General features: G+C 38.2%; 2 protein-coding genes across 2 annotated transcripts; both read left to right on the top strand.

The window, feature by feature from the left end:
• Positions 1-2,220: 2,220 nt before the first annotated feature.
• Positions 2,221-3,495, top strand: LOC147640975 (uncharacterized). Its single transcript, XM_086809361.1, has 3 exons — positions 2,221-2,568; positions 2,672-2,740; positions 2,846-3,495. The coding sequence occupies exons 1-3, from the start codon at positions 2,344-2,346 to the stop codon at positions 3,308-3,310; spliced, it is 759 nt and encodes a 252-aa protein (XP_086665487.1). The 5' UTR covers positions 2,221-2,343; the 3' UTR covers positions 3,311-3,495.
• Positions 3,496-9,671: 6,176 nt separating this feature from the next.
• LOC147640974 (uncharacterized) lies at positions 9,672-11,304 on the top strand. The gene is made up of 3 exons (XM_086809350.1): positions 9,672-10,019; positions 10,123-10,191; positions 10,297-11,304. Exons 1-3 carry the CDS (start codon positions 9,795-9,797, stop codon positions 10,786-10,788), a joined length of 786 nt encoding a protein of 261 aa, XP_086665476.1. The 5' UTR covers positions 9,672-9,794; the 3' UTR covers positions 10,789-11,304.
• The last annotated feature ends 2,908 nt before the right edge of the window (positions 11,305-14,212 follow it).

Below are 14,212 nucleotides of genomic sequence, written 5' to 3'. Positions count from 1 at the left end.
GATGACTCAAACTTCTAGACTATATGTTTTCGATCATGATTTAGACTGTCTAGAATTATTATGCATAAAAGAATCTTAATATGTCCTACTTGATGATTCAAACTTCTAGACGATAGAAATTTGAATCATCAAGTAGGACATATTAAGATTCTTTTATGCATAATAATTCTATAGTCTAGAATTTTCAATCATCATCATCAAGTAGGACAATGTCAACTTTAGAATTATTATGCATAAAAGAACCTTAATATGTCCTGTAGCTTGATGGTTGAAAATTATAAATAAAGATTGTTTTTACACGTGGACTATTCATACCATGCTTTTATGAGGCTTTTGTACGATATAAAATCTTCATACAAAAATATTAGCACATCCAATTACTTTGTATATGACATAAAGTTGCAAGGTATACCCTCTTATGCCTGTAATATTGTTTATACATGGCGCCAATGTCATGAATGTTGTTGTTTACTCACTGGTTTCTTGGTCATGTAGATATATCGTAGAAAAAGATTTTCTTTTTGGGGAACAATAGTAAGTATCTATATTAGCTAGAAAACCAAGTACACCAGTAAGTCATGTACATCAGAAATTTTTTCAATTTAGTCCTCTACTTGCACACTTTGCTTTATTTAGAAGTTTACAAAGCAATGCCCAACTCTCCTCCTCCAACAGAAAGCTAGACTGCTCCCAAGAAATCTGATAACCCATCATAATGCAGGCCTCCATAATGGCCTCAGTGGTACACCCCCTTGAGGTTTGGTTTTCCAGAATGTCCCTATTCTTTGACCAGATTTTCATTGTGGGCCTCGTCCCCACAGGGTTCTCTATAAAAGCAACAAAGGTGTAGTCAAACTTTTTTTCCTTAGGATCATCAAGTAGGACATATTAAGATTCTTTTATGCATAATAATTCTATAGTCTAGAGTTTTCAATCATCAAGTAGTAGTACAATGTTTACTTTAGAATTATTATGTATAAAAGAACCTTAATATGTCCTATAGCTTCATGGTTGTAAATTCTAGAGTACAAATTTTTATTAAATGTGGACTATTCATACCATGCTTTTATCGAGGCTTTTATACGATATTAAATCTTCATACAAAAATATTGGCACATCAAAATCACTTTTTTTCTTTTGTATAGGACATAAAGTTGCTCCCAGGGGAGGGGTCACTTATAAATACGTAAGCGTAGCACATGGGCTCAACAGAAGCGATTTTTAAAATACTCTTTTTTACATATTTTTAACATACATAAGGGTACCATTTAAAGGGGGTATTCATAGGTTGAATTGAAGAAGGGTATATTTTACTCATGAAAAATTCACAGATTAGGGATTTTTAAAATAGGCCTTGAACGCACGTGATATAGAGGGCTTACTTATAGTGAACTCCCCGAGTACTGTTGCAAGTTAGACCCTCTTATGTCTCTAATATTTTTCCTACCTCTATTTGGGATGTAGTCAGCATCATGAATGTTGAAATGTTGTTTACTCACTGGTTTCTTGGTCATGTAGATATATCCTAGAAAAGAAAATTTTGAAGCACTTCTTTCTAAGATTTCACTTTTAAAAAATGTAGAGGGGTGTAAAATTTGATGACGCGAGTAACCAACTAAACCTACCCTTGATATGGCTCTATAGGAGCATACAGGATAGCGTCAATTAAGGGTATATAGAATAGCCTCAATTCTAGACATGTAATGGCCCATGATCCAAGTGGCATTGGCCACACCACCCCTTGTACAATATGCATGCATTCAATGCTAAAATCAATATTTGCTTGTCAAAATTGTCAGAAAATAATAGATTCAAACTAGTTCCACTTTTTGAAATAGGATTTTTCATTATCCTTAAAAATGTAGCTCCAAATAGAAGACAAATAATTTACTCGGGAAAAAATGTATTACATCACAAAACCAGGAAATTTTCAAAAAGGAAAAAAAGAACGTCACACGTGTTGCAAGCTGACACGCTTGGGCAAGGGTAAGTTTTGTTGTCAGAACCGTCCAATGGGTAAGCAGTGAGTCGTGACCCCGACTTTCTGGCCAAAGAAAGTCCGATCCACCTCACCTGTAGTCGAATCGTTAACCGGCACCTAGGGTCAAAGACGTACAAGCCTCCGTCAACAGGCGAAACAACACGCTGCCATTGTTTACGTTGTCACTGGTGACGGAAGACACCCGGCAGAGTTCTCGTGTTCCCATAGGTAGGATAGGATGATCCGATAAACACACACACATATATACGACGCAGTCCATTTAGGTCTAACCTGGGTAATACAGTTCTCATTATTTCTTCTTTACATTTATATACAAGGCTCGCGGCTCTGCTGCTGCGTCGATGATGCCCGGAACTGCTAGCCGCAGCTGTAGCAGCAACACGTCGTGCTCCAGCTTGGGTGTGTGCGTGGACTCCTCCTCGGCCTGGGTCTCGGTGGGCATCTTCAAACCCCGCCCGCCCTTCACAACCCACCACGTCATCGTCCGCCTCTCCTCGCTGGCCCTCTCCTTCCACTCCACAGGCTTCGTCCGCTCGGCAATCCTCAAGAGCCTCAGTTCCACTTCGGTATTAACTACACACACCATCACTTACTTTCATATAATAAAGCTGAACCACACAATAATTCAATCAAATCGCCTGAGTTCAATAAGCGTCGATTCTTACGCAGGTCGCCGTCTACTCCATTTGGGATAAGGGATTGACTCCTGAAGACGGTCCTTGCAATAAGCACCCCAAGGTACCACCCTTAACCTAATACACATCGTTAATGCTCTCTAACTTTACTAATCTCAACATGCACCAGCTAGCTGATCCAACGTGGACCTCTTTAATCTTTGCGCAGGTAAATGCTTATGAGAAGGCTATCTCTTCCTTGGCAGACGCCATAGACGTGAGCTGGTACGAGGTCTCCTGCTGGGACTCTAAATTAGACAAAAGACCGCAACTGACAAAGGGCGACGTGGTGCACTTGCGGAACGTCACACTAATTGCCGATCGGCCAGAATTGAATCCGGAGGAGCTGCTTTCCTACGCTTGCTTGGCCATCACCAAGGCTTACTTCCACCAAGTGGAGGGGCTGCTTTCCTGCACCTTCTACAGGTCCTTGGATTGTGGCGTAGATTGCGGCTTGGGAAAAATGGTGGGGCTGGGGGTCTGGCAGAGTGAGCAAGCTGCGGTCGCTTTCTTTACCTCTCCATCTGGCTCCCCTGCGGAATGGTACTGGAGAAGCCTTGGTGCGCAGATGGGTTTTGGATTGTATGAGGTCGTCCTTGTAGCAACCAATCTACCCACTGTTGGTGGGAATTAGAAGAGAGGCCTAGTGGCCTGAGTAAATCGAGGATGCTCACAGACACGGGAGAGAAACAGAATGAGCTAGTTACATATATAGCAAGGAACATGTCGCATGCAAGGGGCCTGAAGGTGACGGTTAATATCATCTTGGACTAGATTACTATTCCAACATTCTGCCCTCGTCTATTCAGTTTTATTACATGTGCATGTGTTTCTTTGACAGTGTGCCTAAATGTGCCTAATATTATTGTTTAGAAAAAAGGTTTACCCTTTTTTGTGTGGGTTTGGTGAGTCACACTGCATTACAATCAGTCGAGATCAACCACAGTTTGAATGAGAAGAAATATAAGTTTCTCGTTTTTCATGTTCAGTCGTGCTATTGGTTTTGCTTGAGTTTTCACATTGATGACATCACAAACAGCATGAGCAGTCTTCCACTTGAATATTGATCTTTTCTTGAGTCTTCACATTGATGACATCACAAACATCACAAACACCTTTAGCCGTAGCAAGATTCCCCCCTTGTCCTCCCAAGGGAGAGAGAAGAACTAGTAGTATTAAGTCATTTACCAACAAGGTAATGGCTTCAAACTTCTCTACATCAGTATCATCACAATGCATGGTTCTTTAAAAATCTTGGAAAGTGAAGCTTTAAGAGAATAGTATGGGTACTGGTTTTTTGAAGATACACCACCAATTAATATGCAACCACCAACTGGTACTGTACTTGGTGGTGTATCTTCAAAAAACCAGTACCCATACTATTCTCTTAAAGCTTCACTTTCCAAGATTTTTAAAGAACCACGCATTGTGATGATACTGATGCTGAGAAGTTTGAAGCTCATTACCTTGTTTTGGTAAATGACTTAATACTACTTTTTCTTGAGGTTACGTTTTAGGCTGGTGCTAAGAAAAAACATAGCTATTATGTTGGTGATTATGGCAATCTCATCATGAGAAATGCAACCATGATGATAATGATGGCAGCAACAATATTCACCGAGGTTGCAGCATCAAAAACAGAGCCATGAGAGAGAGAGAGAGAGAGGGAGGGAGAGAGAGAGAGAGAGAGAGAGAGAGAGAGAGACGGATCACAACGGATCACGGTGGAACCACTAGGGGACAACATCGTGCACTAAAAATGAAGGGATATGTCTAACGTTAAGTTTTAGGCTGGTGCTAAGAAAAAACATAGCTATTAGGTGCTTATGGAAATCTCATCATGAGAAATGCAACCATAATGATGATCATGATGATGACGATGGCAGCAACAATATTCACGGAGGTTGCATCATCAAAAACATAGCCATGAGAGAGAGAGAGAGAGAGAGAGAGAGAGAGAGAGAGAGAGAGAGGTTCAAACTTGCTCTAATACCATATTGAGATTAGATGGTGAGAGAGAGAGAGAGAGAGACAGAGAGACAGAGAGAGAGACCATTCCCTCATGTTTTAACAAATACCACATGTTCAACATATTTCACCCTTTGAGAGAATAACAAATAATACTTAGCTCACAAACATGACTCCAAGATTGGGTGCAATAGCCCCCCTAATGCATGTAGCTCAACTTCCACGACATGAGTATTTTTGAGAATTGTATTCAATTAGTAGCCTAAGGAGCTATTATTAGTTGTGTGTATAAAATTAGGCTTTCTTTTCCACTTTTACAAAAATAGCTCAAACACTAGAGCTTGTTCACATACTAAGTGTAAATAATCAAAACTCTTCTAGCATATGCGTTAGGAATATAGCAACGCCATGCACAAGCATTCATAAATAATTTGTACAAACATTTGGCACTTGGCCAACAAAAATAACTCATAAAATAACCTTGTGCTCATTCCCACATAACCTTGTGCACATTTGCACATTCTATTAAGTGAATTTCTGCACACATTAAATCAAGCGTATTTTTCTATGATCATTATGCATCAACAATATGATAAAATATATACATCTAATAGTCCTCCCATTTGAGGAAGGAACTGTCCTCAATTGTGTAGAAGAAAATGCTACAACAGCAAAACTCGTGCGGCACCTAAACTGGTGACTCGCACTCATCATCAAATCACATATAATAATACAAAATAACATGATATGGACAAGATCCCTTATGTGCAACACAATCAGTGCTAATCACCTATTTTTGTAAACATATCGCAATTAATTGTACATCTCTACAATTAATCCCAATATGAAACGTTGATAGGCACAAACACAACATATATTCACCACTTATTTCACTATGATGATAGTATCATCGTACACATCATCTAGCATGGTGTGAGTTACCACTTGTTACACTCCAATGAGCATGGCACATCAGTTGAATAAACCACTTGTTTCACTTCGACCGTGTGCAGTTGTCTAGCATAGTCCACTTGTTTCACTTTGACCACAATACAGTTGTCAAGCATGGCACTACTTGTTACACCTCAACAACATACCACTAGGTAATCAGTATTTAATGTGTACACTAGCACCTGGGAATCCCGTACAACTAAAGGATGGACATTATGTAACAAAAAATTTAATTATGGTGCCTTGGGCTGTTTTTTTGGAGAAAATATAAAAAATACTAATGTGTTGAAAGAGGAGCTATAGACACCCGGGGAGGGGTGATTACACCTAATGTTTTGTCTTATGTTAATTTTCTTCATGTCCCTTATGTACTTTGATATGATTTTACCATGGTTAGGTCAAAGTGAGTGGTGAGAAATTTCTTCTTGTACCAAAATCCTATCAAATTATGAACTATTCATCTGCGCTGCTACCTAGATACTTTAGAGTGATGACCATCCATGTGTGTCCACATCAACCAATATTCTAAGGTTGATATCCATGATGTTATAAACTATACCATATTTTCCCATGTAGTCATGTGTCATATCAACATACAAATCTATATCAACTATGAATATCCTAGCTTCCATGTTGTGAACTGTTACAAACCGCTTAGAGGCAATTGATCCATAGAGCCATGTCATTGACACTTAATAGGTTTAGTCAGCACGTCATATTCAAACTTTTAGCAAAATTTGGTTTAGTTTGTTTTTCTTTCTCAACACCTCCACTTAAGCCTAAATCCATTTATACAACTTCCAAATTTTCTTTAATTATTGAAGTTTTTGCATCGAGAGTGCCTTGGTGGAGATGTATGCTAATTGGCTATGTGTATATTCTGCCTAATTGAATTGAACTTTGTATATATATATATACTTTGGTCCTCTCTCTCTCTCTCTCTCTCTCTCTTACATAGACATATGCATGTGTAAAAGAAGCAACAATGTGCTCATTAATTCAACATGTTAAAGTAAATTAAACTATTCAAGTTATGTTAATGGCTTCTTTTGTTTACAAAACCTAATTGCCTGGTTGTTTTGTGGAATACATTGAGTTCAATAGGTTCACAATAAAAAAAACATGGAAAACCTCATAGATTAAGATTTATGATACCAGGCCTATCTGGGAGTTTAGAGAGACAGAGGGAGAGGGAGGGAAGGAGGGAGAGAGAACTTAAGGATCTTACTATGCACCACCATCATGAAGAAGCCATAACTTTCTTTCATGATAACTTTGCTAGAAAACTTTTTTAGGGCTTCTTATATGCAATGGCCATTCAATTTGGAGCATGAATCCAACCTACAAAGCCATGCAATCTGGAGGATGAAGTCAAAACTAAGATGATAGTGGAGTTCTAGACAAATTTAAGCTATCTATAATGACATTTTGAAACATTGTTCTTTGAACAAGGTTGGGTAAAACATAGATTAGAGGCATTATGCATTCTTTTATACATTTTTAAACATTTCAATGTACTTACATGTATATTTTCGAGTGAGAAACGGATGGTTCTAATGTGCATTAGAACGATTTACAAAAGTAAGAGTACTCCATTGGGAGCTCCAAATATATGCAAGTTGATCTATAGCTAGATTTTATCCACATAAATGTTTGGACCTTGAGACTATTACCTTACAAGTTCTTTAAATTTTGACATTTCTTAATGCTCTTTTGAGCTACTATTATGGTAGAAATATGATAATGAAAGTTTTATGATTTTGGACTATCGTCATATAAATATGTAGTAATATATCAACTTTAGAATTATTATGCATAAAAAAATCTTAATATGTCCTACTTGATGACTCAAACTTCTAGACTATATGTTTTCGATCATGATTTAGACTGTCTAGAACTATTATGCATAAAAGAATCTTAATATGTCCTACTTGATGATTCAAACTTCTAGACGATAGAAATTTGAATCATCAAGTAGGACATATTAAGATTCTTTTATGCATAATAATTCTATAGTCTAGAATTTTCAATCATCATCATCAAGTAGGACAATGTCAACTTTAGAATTACTATGCATAAAAGAACCTTAATATGTCCTGTAGCTTGATGGTTGAAAATTATAAATAAAGATTGTTTTTACACGTGGACTATTCATACCATGCTTTTATGAGGCTTTTGTACGATATAAAATCTTCATACAAAAATATTACCACATCCAAATCACTTTTTTTTTACTTTGTATATGACATAAAGTTGCAAGGTAAACCCTCTTATGCCTGTAATATTGTTTATACATGGCGCCAATGTCATGAATGTTGTTGTTTACTCACTGGTTTCTTGGTCATGTAGATATATCGTAGAAAAAGATTTTCTTTTTGGGGAACAATAGTAAGTATCTATATTAGCTAGAAAACCAAGTACACCAGTAAGTCATGTACATCAATAATTTTCTCAATTCAGTCCTCTACTTGCACACTTTGCTTTATTTAGAAGTTTACAAAGCAATGCCCAACTCTCCTCCTCCAACAGAAAGCTAGACTGCTGCCAAGAAATCTGATAACCCATCATAATGCAGGCCTCCATAATGGCCTCAGTGGTACACCCCCTTGAGGTCTGGTTTTCCAGAATGTCCCTGTTCTTTGACCAGATTTTCATTGTGGGCCTCGTCCCCACAGGGTTCTCTATAAAAGCAACAAAGGTGTAGTCAAACTTTTTTTCCTTAGGATCATCAAGTAGGACATATTAAGATTCTTTTATGCATAATAATTCTATAGTCTAGAGTTTTCAATCATCAAGTAGTAGTACAATGTTTACTTTAGAATTATTATGTATAAAAGAACCTTAATATGTCCTATAGCTTCATGGTTGTAAATTCTAGAGTACAAATTTTTATTAAATGTGGACTATTCATACCATGCTTTTATCGAGGCTTTTATACGATATTAAATCTTCATACAAAAATATTGGCACATCAAAATCACTTTTTTTCTTTTGTATAGGACATAAAGTTGCTCCCGGGGGAGGGGTCACTTATAAATACGTAAGCGTAGCACATGGGCTCAACAGAAGCGATTTTTAAAATACTCTTTTTTACACATTTTTTACATACATAAGGGTACCATTTAAAGGGGGTATTCATAGGTTGAATTGAAGAAGGGTATATTTTACTCATGAAAAATTCACAGATAAGGGATTTTTAAAATAGGCCTTGAACGCACGTGATATAGAGGGCTTACTTATAGTGAACTCCCCGAGTAACGTTGCAAGTTAGACCCTCTTATGCCTCTAATATTTTTCATACCTCTATTTGGGATGTAGTCAGCATCATGAATGTTGACTATGTTGTTTACTCACTGGTTTCTTGGTCATGTAGATATATCCTAGAAAAGAAAATTTTGAAGCACTTCTTTCTAAGATTTCACTTTTAAAAAATGTAGAGGGGTGTAAAATTTGATGACGCGAGTAACCAACTTAACCTACCCTTGATATGGCTCTATAGGAGCATACAGGATAGCGTCAATTAAGGGTATATAGAATAGCCTCAATTCTAGACATGTAATGGCCCATGATCCAAGTGGCATTGGCCACACCACCCCTTGTACAACATGCATGCATTCAATGCTAAAATCAATATTTGCTTGTCAAAATTGTCAGAAAATAATAGATTCAAACTAGTGCCACTTTTTGAAATAGGATTTTTCATTATCCTTAAAAATGTAGCTCCAAATAGAAGACAAATAATTTACTCGGAAAAAAATGTATTAGATCACAAAACCAGGAAATTTTCAAAAAGGAAAAAAAAGAACGTCACACGTGTTGCAAGCTGACACGCTTGGGCAAGGGTAAGTTTTGTTGTCAGAACCGTCCAATGGGTAAGCAGTGAGTCGTGACCCCGACTTTCTGGCCAAAGAAAGTCCGATCCACCTCATCTGTAGTCGAATCGTTAACCGGCACCTAGGGTAAAAGACGTACAAGCCTCCGTCAACAGGCGAAACAACACGCTGCCATTGTTTACGTTGTCACTGGTGACGGAAGACACCCGGCAGAGTTCTCGTGTTCCCATAGGTAGGATAGGATGATCCGATAAACACACACACATATATACGACGCAGTCCATTTAGGTCTAACCTGGGTAATACAGTTCTCATTATTTCTTCTTTACATTTATATACAAGGCTCGCGGCTCTGCTGCTGCGTCGATGATGCCCGGAACTGCTAGCCGCAGCTGTAGCAGCAACACGTCGTGCTCCAGCTTGGGTGTGTGCGTGGACTCCTCCTCGGCCTGGGTCTCGGTGGGCATCTTCAAACCCCGCCCGCCCTTCACAACCCACCACGTCATCGTCCGCCTCTCCTCGCTGGCCCTCTCCTTCCACTCCACAGGCTTCGTCCGCTCGGCAATCCTCAAGAGCCTCAGTTCCACTTCGGTATTAACTACACACACCATCACTTACTTTCATATAATAAAGCTGAACCACACAATAATTCAATCAAATCGCCTGAGTTCAATAAGCGTCGATTCTTACGCAGGTCGCCGTCTACTCCATTTGGGATAAGGGATTGACTCCTGAAGACGGTCCTTGCAATAAGCACCCCAAGGTACCACCCTTAACCTAATACACATCGTTAATGCTCTCTAACTTTACTAATCTCAACATGCGCCAGCTAGCTGATCCAACGTGGACCTCTTTAATCTTTGCGCAGGTGAATGCTTATGAGAAGGCTATCTCTTCCTTGGCAGACGCCATAGACGTGAGCTGGTACGAGGTCTCCTGCTGGGACTCTAAATTAGACAAGAGACCGGTTGGGGCCGGCTTAAAAGCTCGGGCGCAACCGACAAAGGGCGACGTGGTGCACTTGCGGAACGTCACACTAACTGCCGATCGGCCAGAATTGAATCCGGAGGAGCTGCTTTCCTACGCTTGCTTGGCCATCACCAAGGCTTACTTCCACCAAGTGGAGGAGCTGCTTTCCTGCACCTTCTACAGGTCCTTGGATTGTGGCGTTGATTGCGGCTTGGGAAAAATGGTGGGGCTGGGGGTCTGGCAGAGTGAGCAAGCTGCGGTCGCTTTCTTTACCTCTCCATCTGGCTCCCCTGCGGAATGGTACTGGAGAAGCCTTGGTGCGCAGATGGGTTTTGGATTGTATGAGGTCGTCCTTGTAGCAACCGATCTACCCACTGTTGGTGGGAATTAGAAGAGAGGCCTAGTGGCCTGAGTAAATCGAGGATGCTCACAGACACGGGAGAGAAACAGAATGAGCTAGTTACATATATAGCAAGGAACATGTCTCATGCAAGGGGGCGGTTAATATCATCTTGGACTAGATTACTATTCCAACATTCTGCCCTCGTCTATTCAGTTTTATTACATGTGCATGTCTTTCTTTGACAGTGTGCCTAAATGTGCCTAAATGTGCTCACAGACACGGGAGAGAAACAGAATGAGCTAGTTACATATATAGCAAGGAACATGTCGCATGCAAGGGGCCTGAAGGTGACGGTTAACATCATCTTGGACTAGATTACTATTCCAACATTCTGCCCTCGTCTATTCAGTTTTATTACATGTGCATGTGTTTCTTTGACCGTGTGCCTAAATGTGTGTGCATATTATTGTTTAAAAAAAAGGTTTACCCTTTTTTGTGTGGGTTTGGTGAGTCACACTGCATTACAATCAGTCGGGATCAGAATGAGAAGAAATATAAGTTTCTTGTTTTTTCATGTTCACCCGTGCTATTGGTTTTGCTTGAGTCTTCACATTGATGACATCACAAACAGCATGAGCAGTCGTCCACTTCAACATTGATCTTTTCTTGAGTCTTCACATTGATGACATCTCAAACATCACAAACACCTTTAGCCATACCAAGATTCCCCCCTTGTCCCAAGGGAGAGAGAAGAAGTAGTAGTATTAAGTCATTTACCAACAAGGTAATGAGCTTCAAACTTCTCTGCATCAGTATCATCACAATGCTTGGTTCTTTAAAAATCTTGGAAAGCAAAGCTTTAAGAGAATAGTATGGGTACTGGTTTTTTGAAGATACACCACCAATCATTATGCAACTGGTACTGTACTTGGTGGTGTATCTTTAAAAAACCAGCACCTGTACTATTCTCTTAAAGCTTCACTTTCCAAGATTTTTAAAGAACCACGCATTATGATGATACTGATGCTCAGAAGTTTGAAGCTCATTACCTTGTTTTGGTAAATGACTTAATACTACTACTTCTTGAGGTTACGTTTTAGGCTGGTGCTAAGAGAAAACATAGCTATTATGTTGGTGATTATGGTAATCTCATCATGAGAAATGCAACCATAATGATAATGATGGCAGCAACAATATTCACCGAGGTTGCAGCATCAAAAACAGAGCCATGAGAGAGAGAGAGAGAGAGAGACGGATCACAATGGAGAGAGAATATTTTTGTGGGAAAAATAGGTAAGTGATGAGAGTTACCTAAAACGATTCCATCCAAAGTTCATGGAAACCTTAAAATAGCACTTTTTAGAAAACACATCTAGAATTTCATTTGTACATCAAAAAATACATGAGTTTTAACATTTTTTCAAGATTGACCTCCGTAGATTTATAAATTGGTATTGTTTGCTATGAAGCAACTTGACTTTCAAATGGCATAGAAGAAGTCCACACACAACTTAAAGAAATATTAATATGGTTGAAAGAAAAAAATATTTCGTAAATTTTATTAATGAAGGAGATTTTTTTAAATGAAATTTGTTGAAACAAATTTTACAACTATCACATTATTTGACAAGTGATCAAAAAATATTAAAATAATTAACATTATCAGCTCCATAATTTACGAAAAAAACCTACAAACATTCTTGAGTCTATTTATAGACCCAAACAGCAAAGCGAATACAAATAATATAAAATGAAAGTATTTCTGCAAAGATGAGATAAACCTTCTTGAAAGCTCCCAAAGCAATAAACTAAAGTATGTAAAGTAGTAGACTCATAATAAACTAGATAAAGTAGTACTAAAAAATCTAAACATCTAGAACTAGATCTAGGTCTTTCTCAACCTTTGTTCTTTGTTAGGTTGGTCATTTGTTTCTTCTCGTTGAGGACTAGGGAGCATCAAATTAGGATTCTCATTTTCGAGCAGAGATGCTAATTTCCTAAGATCATCAAAGAGGGAAGGCATAGGTCTTAACGTTCACTAGAACTTCTTATTAACATCAATGGAGATGGGTGTATTTGTTCGGTGAGCATTTTGGAACGAGCGGTTTTTTGGTGTTTAGGTGAGTAGTCTCTCTCTTGTCTCACGGATCTAAATTTCTAGGAAAATAGAGTTAAAAGAAACTAGCAAGAATTGATTAAATCAAATCAAATAAGTTATCAAATACCACATGTTCAACATATTTCAATATTTGAGAGAATAACAAATAATACTTAGCTCACAAGCATGACTCCAAGATTGGGTGCAATATCCCCCCTCATGCGTGCAGCTCCACTTCCACGACATGAGTATTTTTGAGAATTGTATTCAATTAATAGCCCAAGGAGCTATTAGTAGTTGTGTGTACAAAATTAAGCTTTCTTTTCCACTTTTACAAAAAAAGCTCAAATACTAGAGCTTGTTCACACACTAACTATAAATAATCAAAACTCTTCTAGCATATGTGTTAGGAATATAGCAACGCCATGCATAAGAATCCATAAATAATTTGTACAAAGATTTGGCACTTGGCCAACAAAAATAACTCATAAAATAACCTTGTGCTCATTCCCACATAACCTTGTGCACATTTGCACATTCCATTAAATCAAGCATACTTTTCTACGATCATTATGTACTTTTCTACGATCATTATGCATCAACAATATAATAAAATACATACATGTAACAGTTCTCCCATTTGAGGAAGGAATTGTCCTCAGTTGTGTAGAAGAAAATGCTACAACAGCAAAACTCGGGCAGCATCTGAATTGGTGACTCTCGTGCTCATCATCAAATCACATATAATAATACAAAATAATATTATATGGACAAGATCCCTTATGTGCAACACACGCAGTGCTGATCACCTATTTCTATAAACATATCCCAATTAATTGTACTTCTCTACAATTAATCCCAATATAAAAAGTTGATAGGCACAAACACAACATATATTCACCACTTATTTCACTATGATGAGAGTATGATCATACACATCATCTAGCATGGTGTGAGTTACCACTTGTTACACTCCAATGAGCATGGCACATTAGTTGCATAAACCACTTGTTTCATTTCGACCGTGTGGAGTTGTCTAGCATAGTCCACTTGTTTCACTTTGACCACAATACAGTTGTCAACAACATACCACTAGGTAATCATTATTTAATGTGTAGTCCACTTGTTTCACTTTGACCACAATACAGTTGTCAATAACATACCACTAGGTAATCAGTATTTAATGTGTAGTCACCCACACCCTAGCACCTGGGTCATGTCCCGTAGAACTAAAGGGTAGACATTATGTAACAAAAAGTCTAATTATGGTGCCTTGGGATGTTTTGGAAAAAATATAAAAAATAGTAATGTGTGGAAAGAGGAGCTACACATGCCGGGGCAGGGGTAATTACACCTAATGTTTTATCTTATGTT

The sequence above is a fragment of the Cibotium barometz genome, chromosome 2, assembly GCF_041138505.1.
Source record: "Cibotium barometz isolate CiBa-2024 chromosome 2, ASM4113850v1, whole genome shotgun sequence".
Taxonomy (NCBI): Eukaryota; Viridiplantae; Streptophyta; class Polypodiopsida; order Cyatheales; family Cibotiaceae; genus Cibotium; species Cibotium barometz.
This window is presented reverse-complemented; position numbering and strand designations above follow the sequence as displayed.

What these genes read in the sequence shown, in the direction of transcription:
- LOC147640975 (XM_086809361.1), top strand. Translation starts at nt 2,344, where the DNA reads ATGATGCCCGGAACTGCTAGCCGCAGCTGTAGCAGCAACACGTCGTGC. An exon ending in AGAGCCTCAGTTCCACTTCG is followed by an intron (nt 2,569 to 2,671) that starts GTATTAACTACA and finishes ATTCTTACGCAG; the next exon opens with GTCGCCGTCTACTCCATTTG. An exon ending in CTTGCAATAAGCACCCCAAG is followed by an intron (nt 2,741 to 2,845) that starts GTACCACCCTTA and finishes ATCTTTGCGCAG; the next exon opens with GTAAATGCTTATGAGAAGGC.
- LOC147640974 (XM_086809350.1), top strand. Translation starts at nt 9,795, where the DNA reads ATGATGCCCGGAACTGCTAGCCGCAGCTGTAGCAGCAACACGTCGTGC. An exon ending in AGAGCCTCAGTTCCACTTCG is followed by an intron (nt 10,020 to 10,122) that starts GTATTAACTACA and finishes ATTCTTACGCAG; the next exon opens with GTCGCCGTCTACTCCATTTG. An exon ending in CTTGCAATAAGCACCCCAAG is followed by an intron (nt 10,192 to 10,296) that starts GTACCACCCTTA and finishes ATCTTTGCGCAG; the next exon opens with GTGAATGCTTATGAGAAGGC.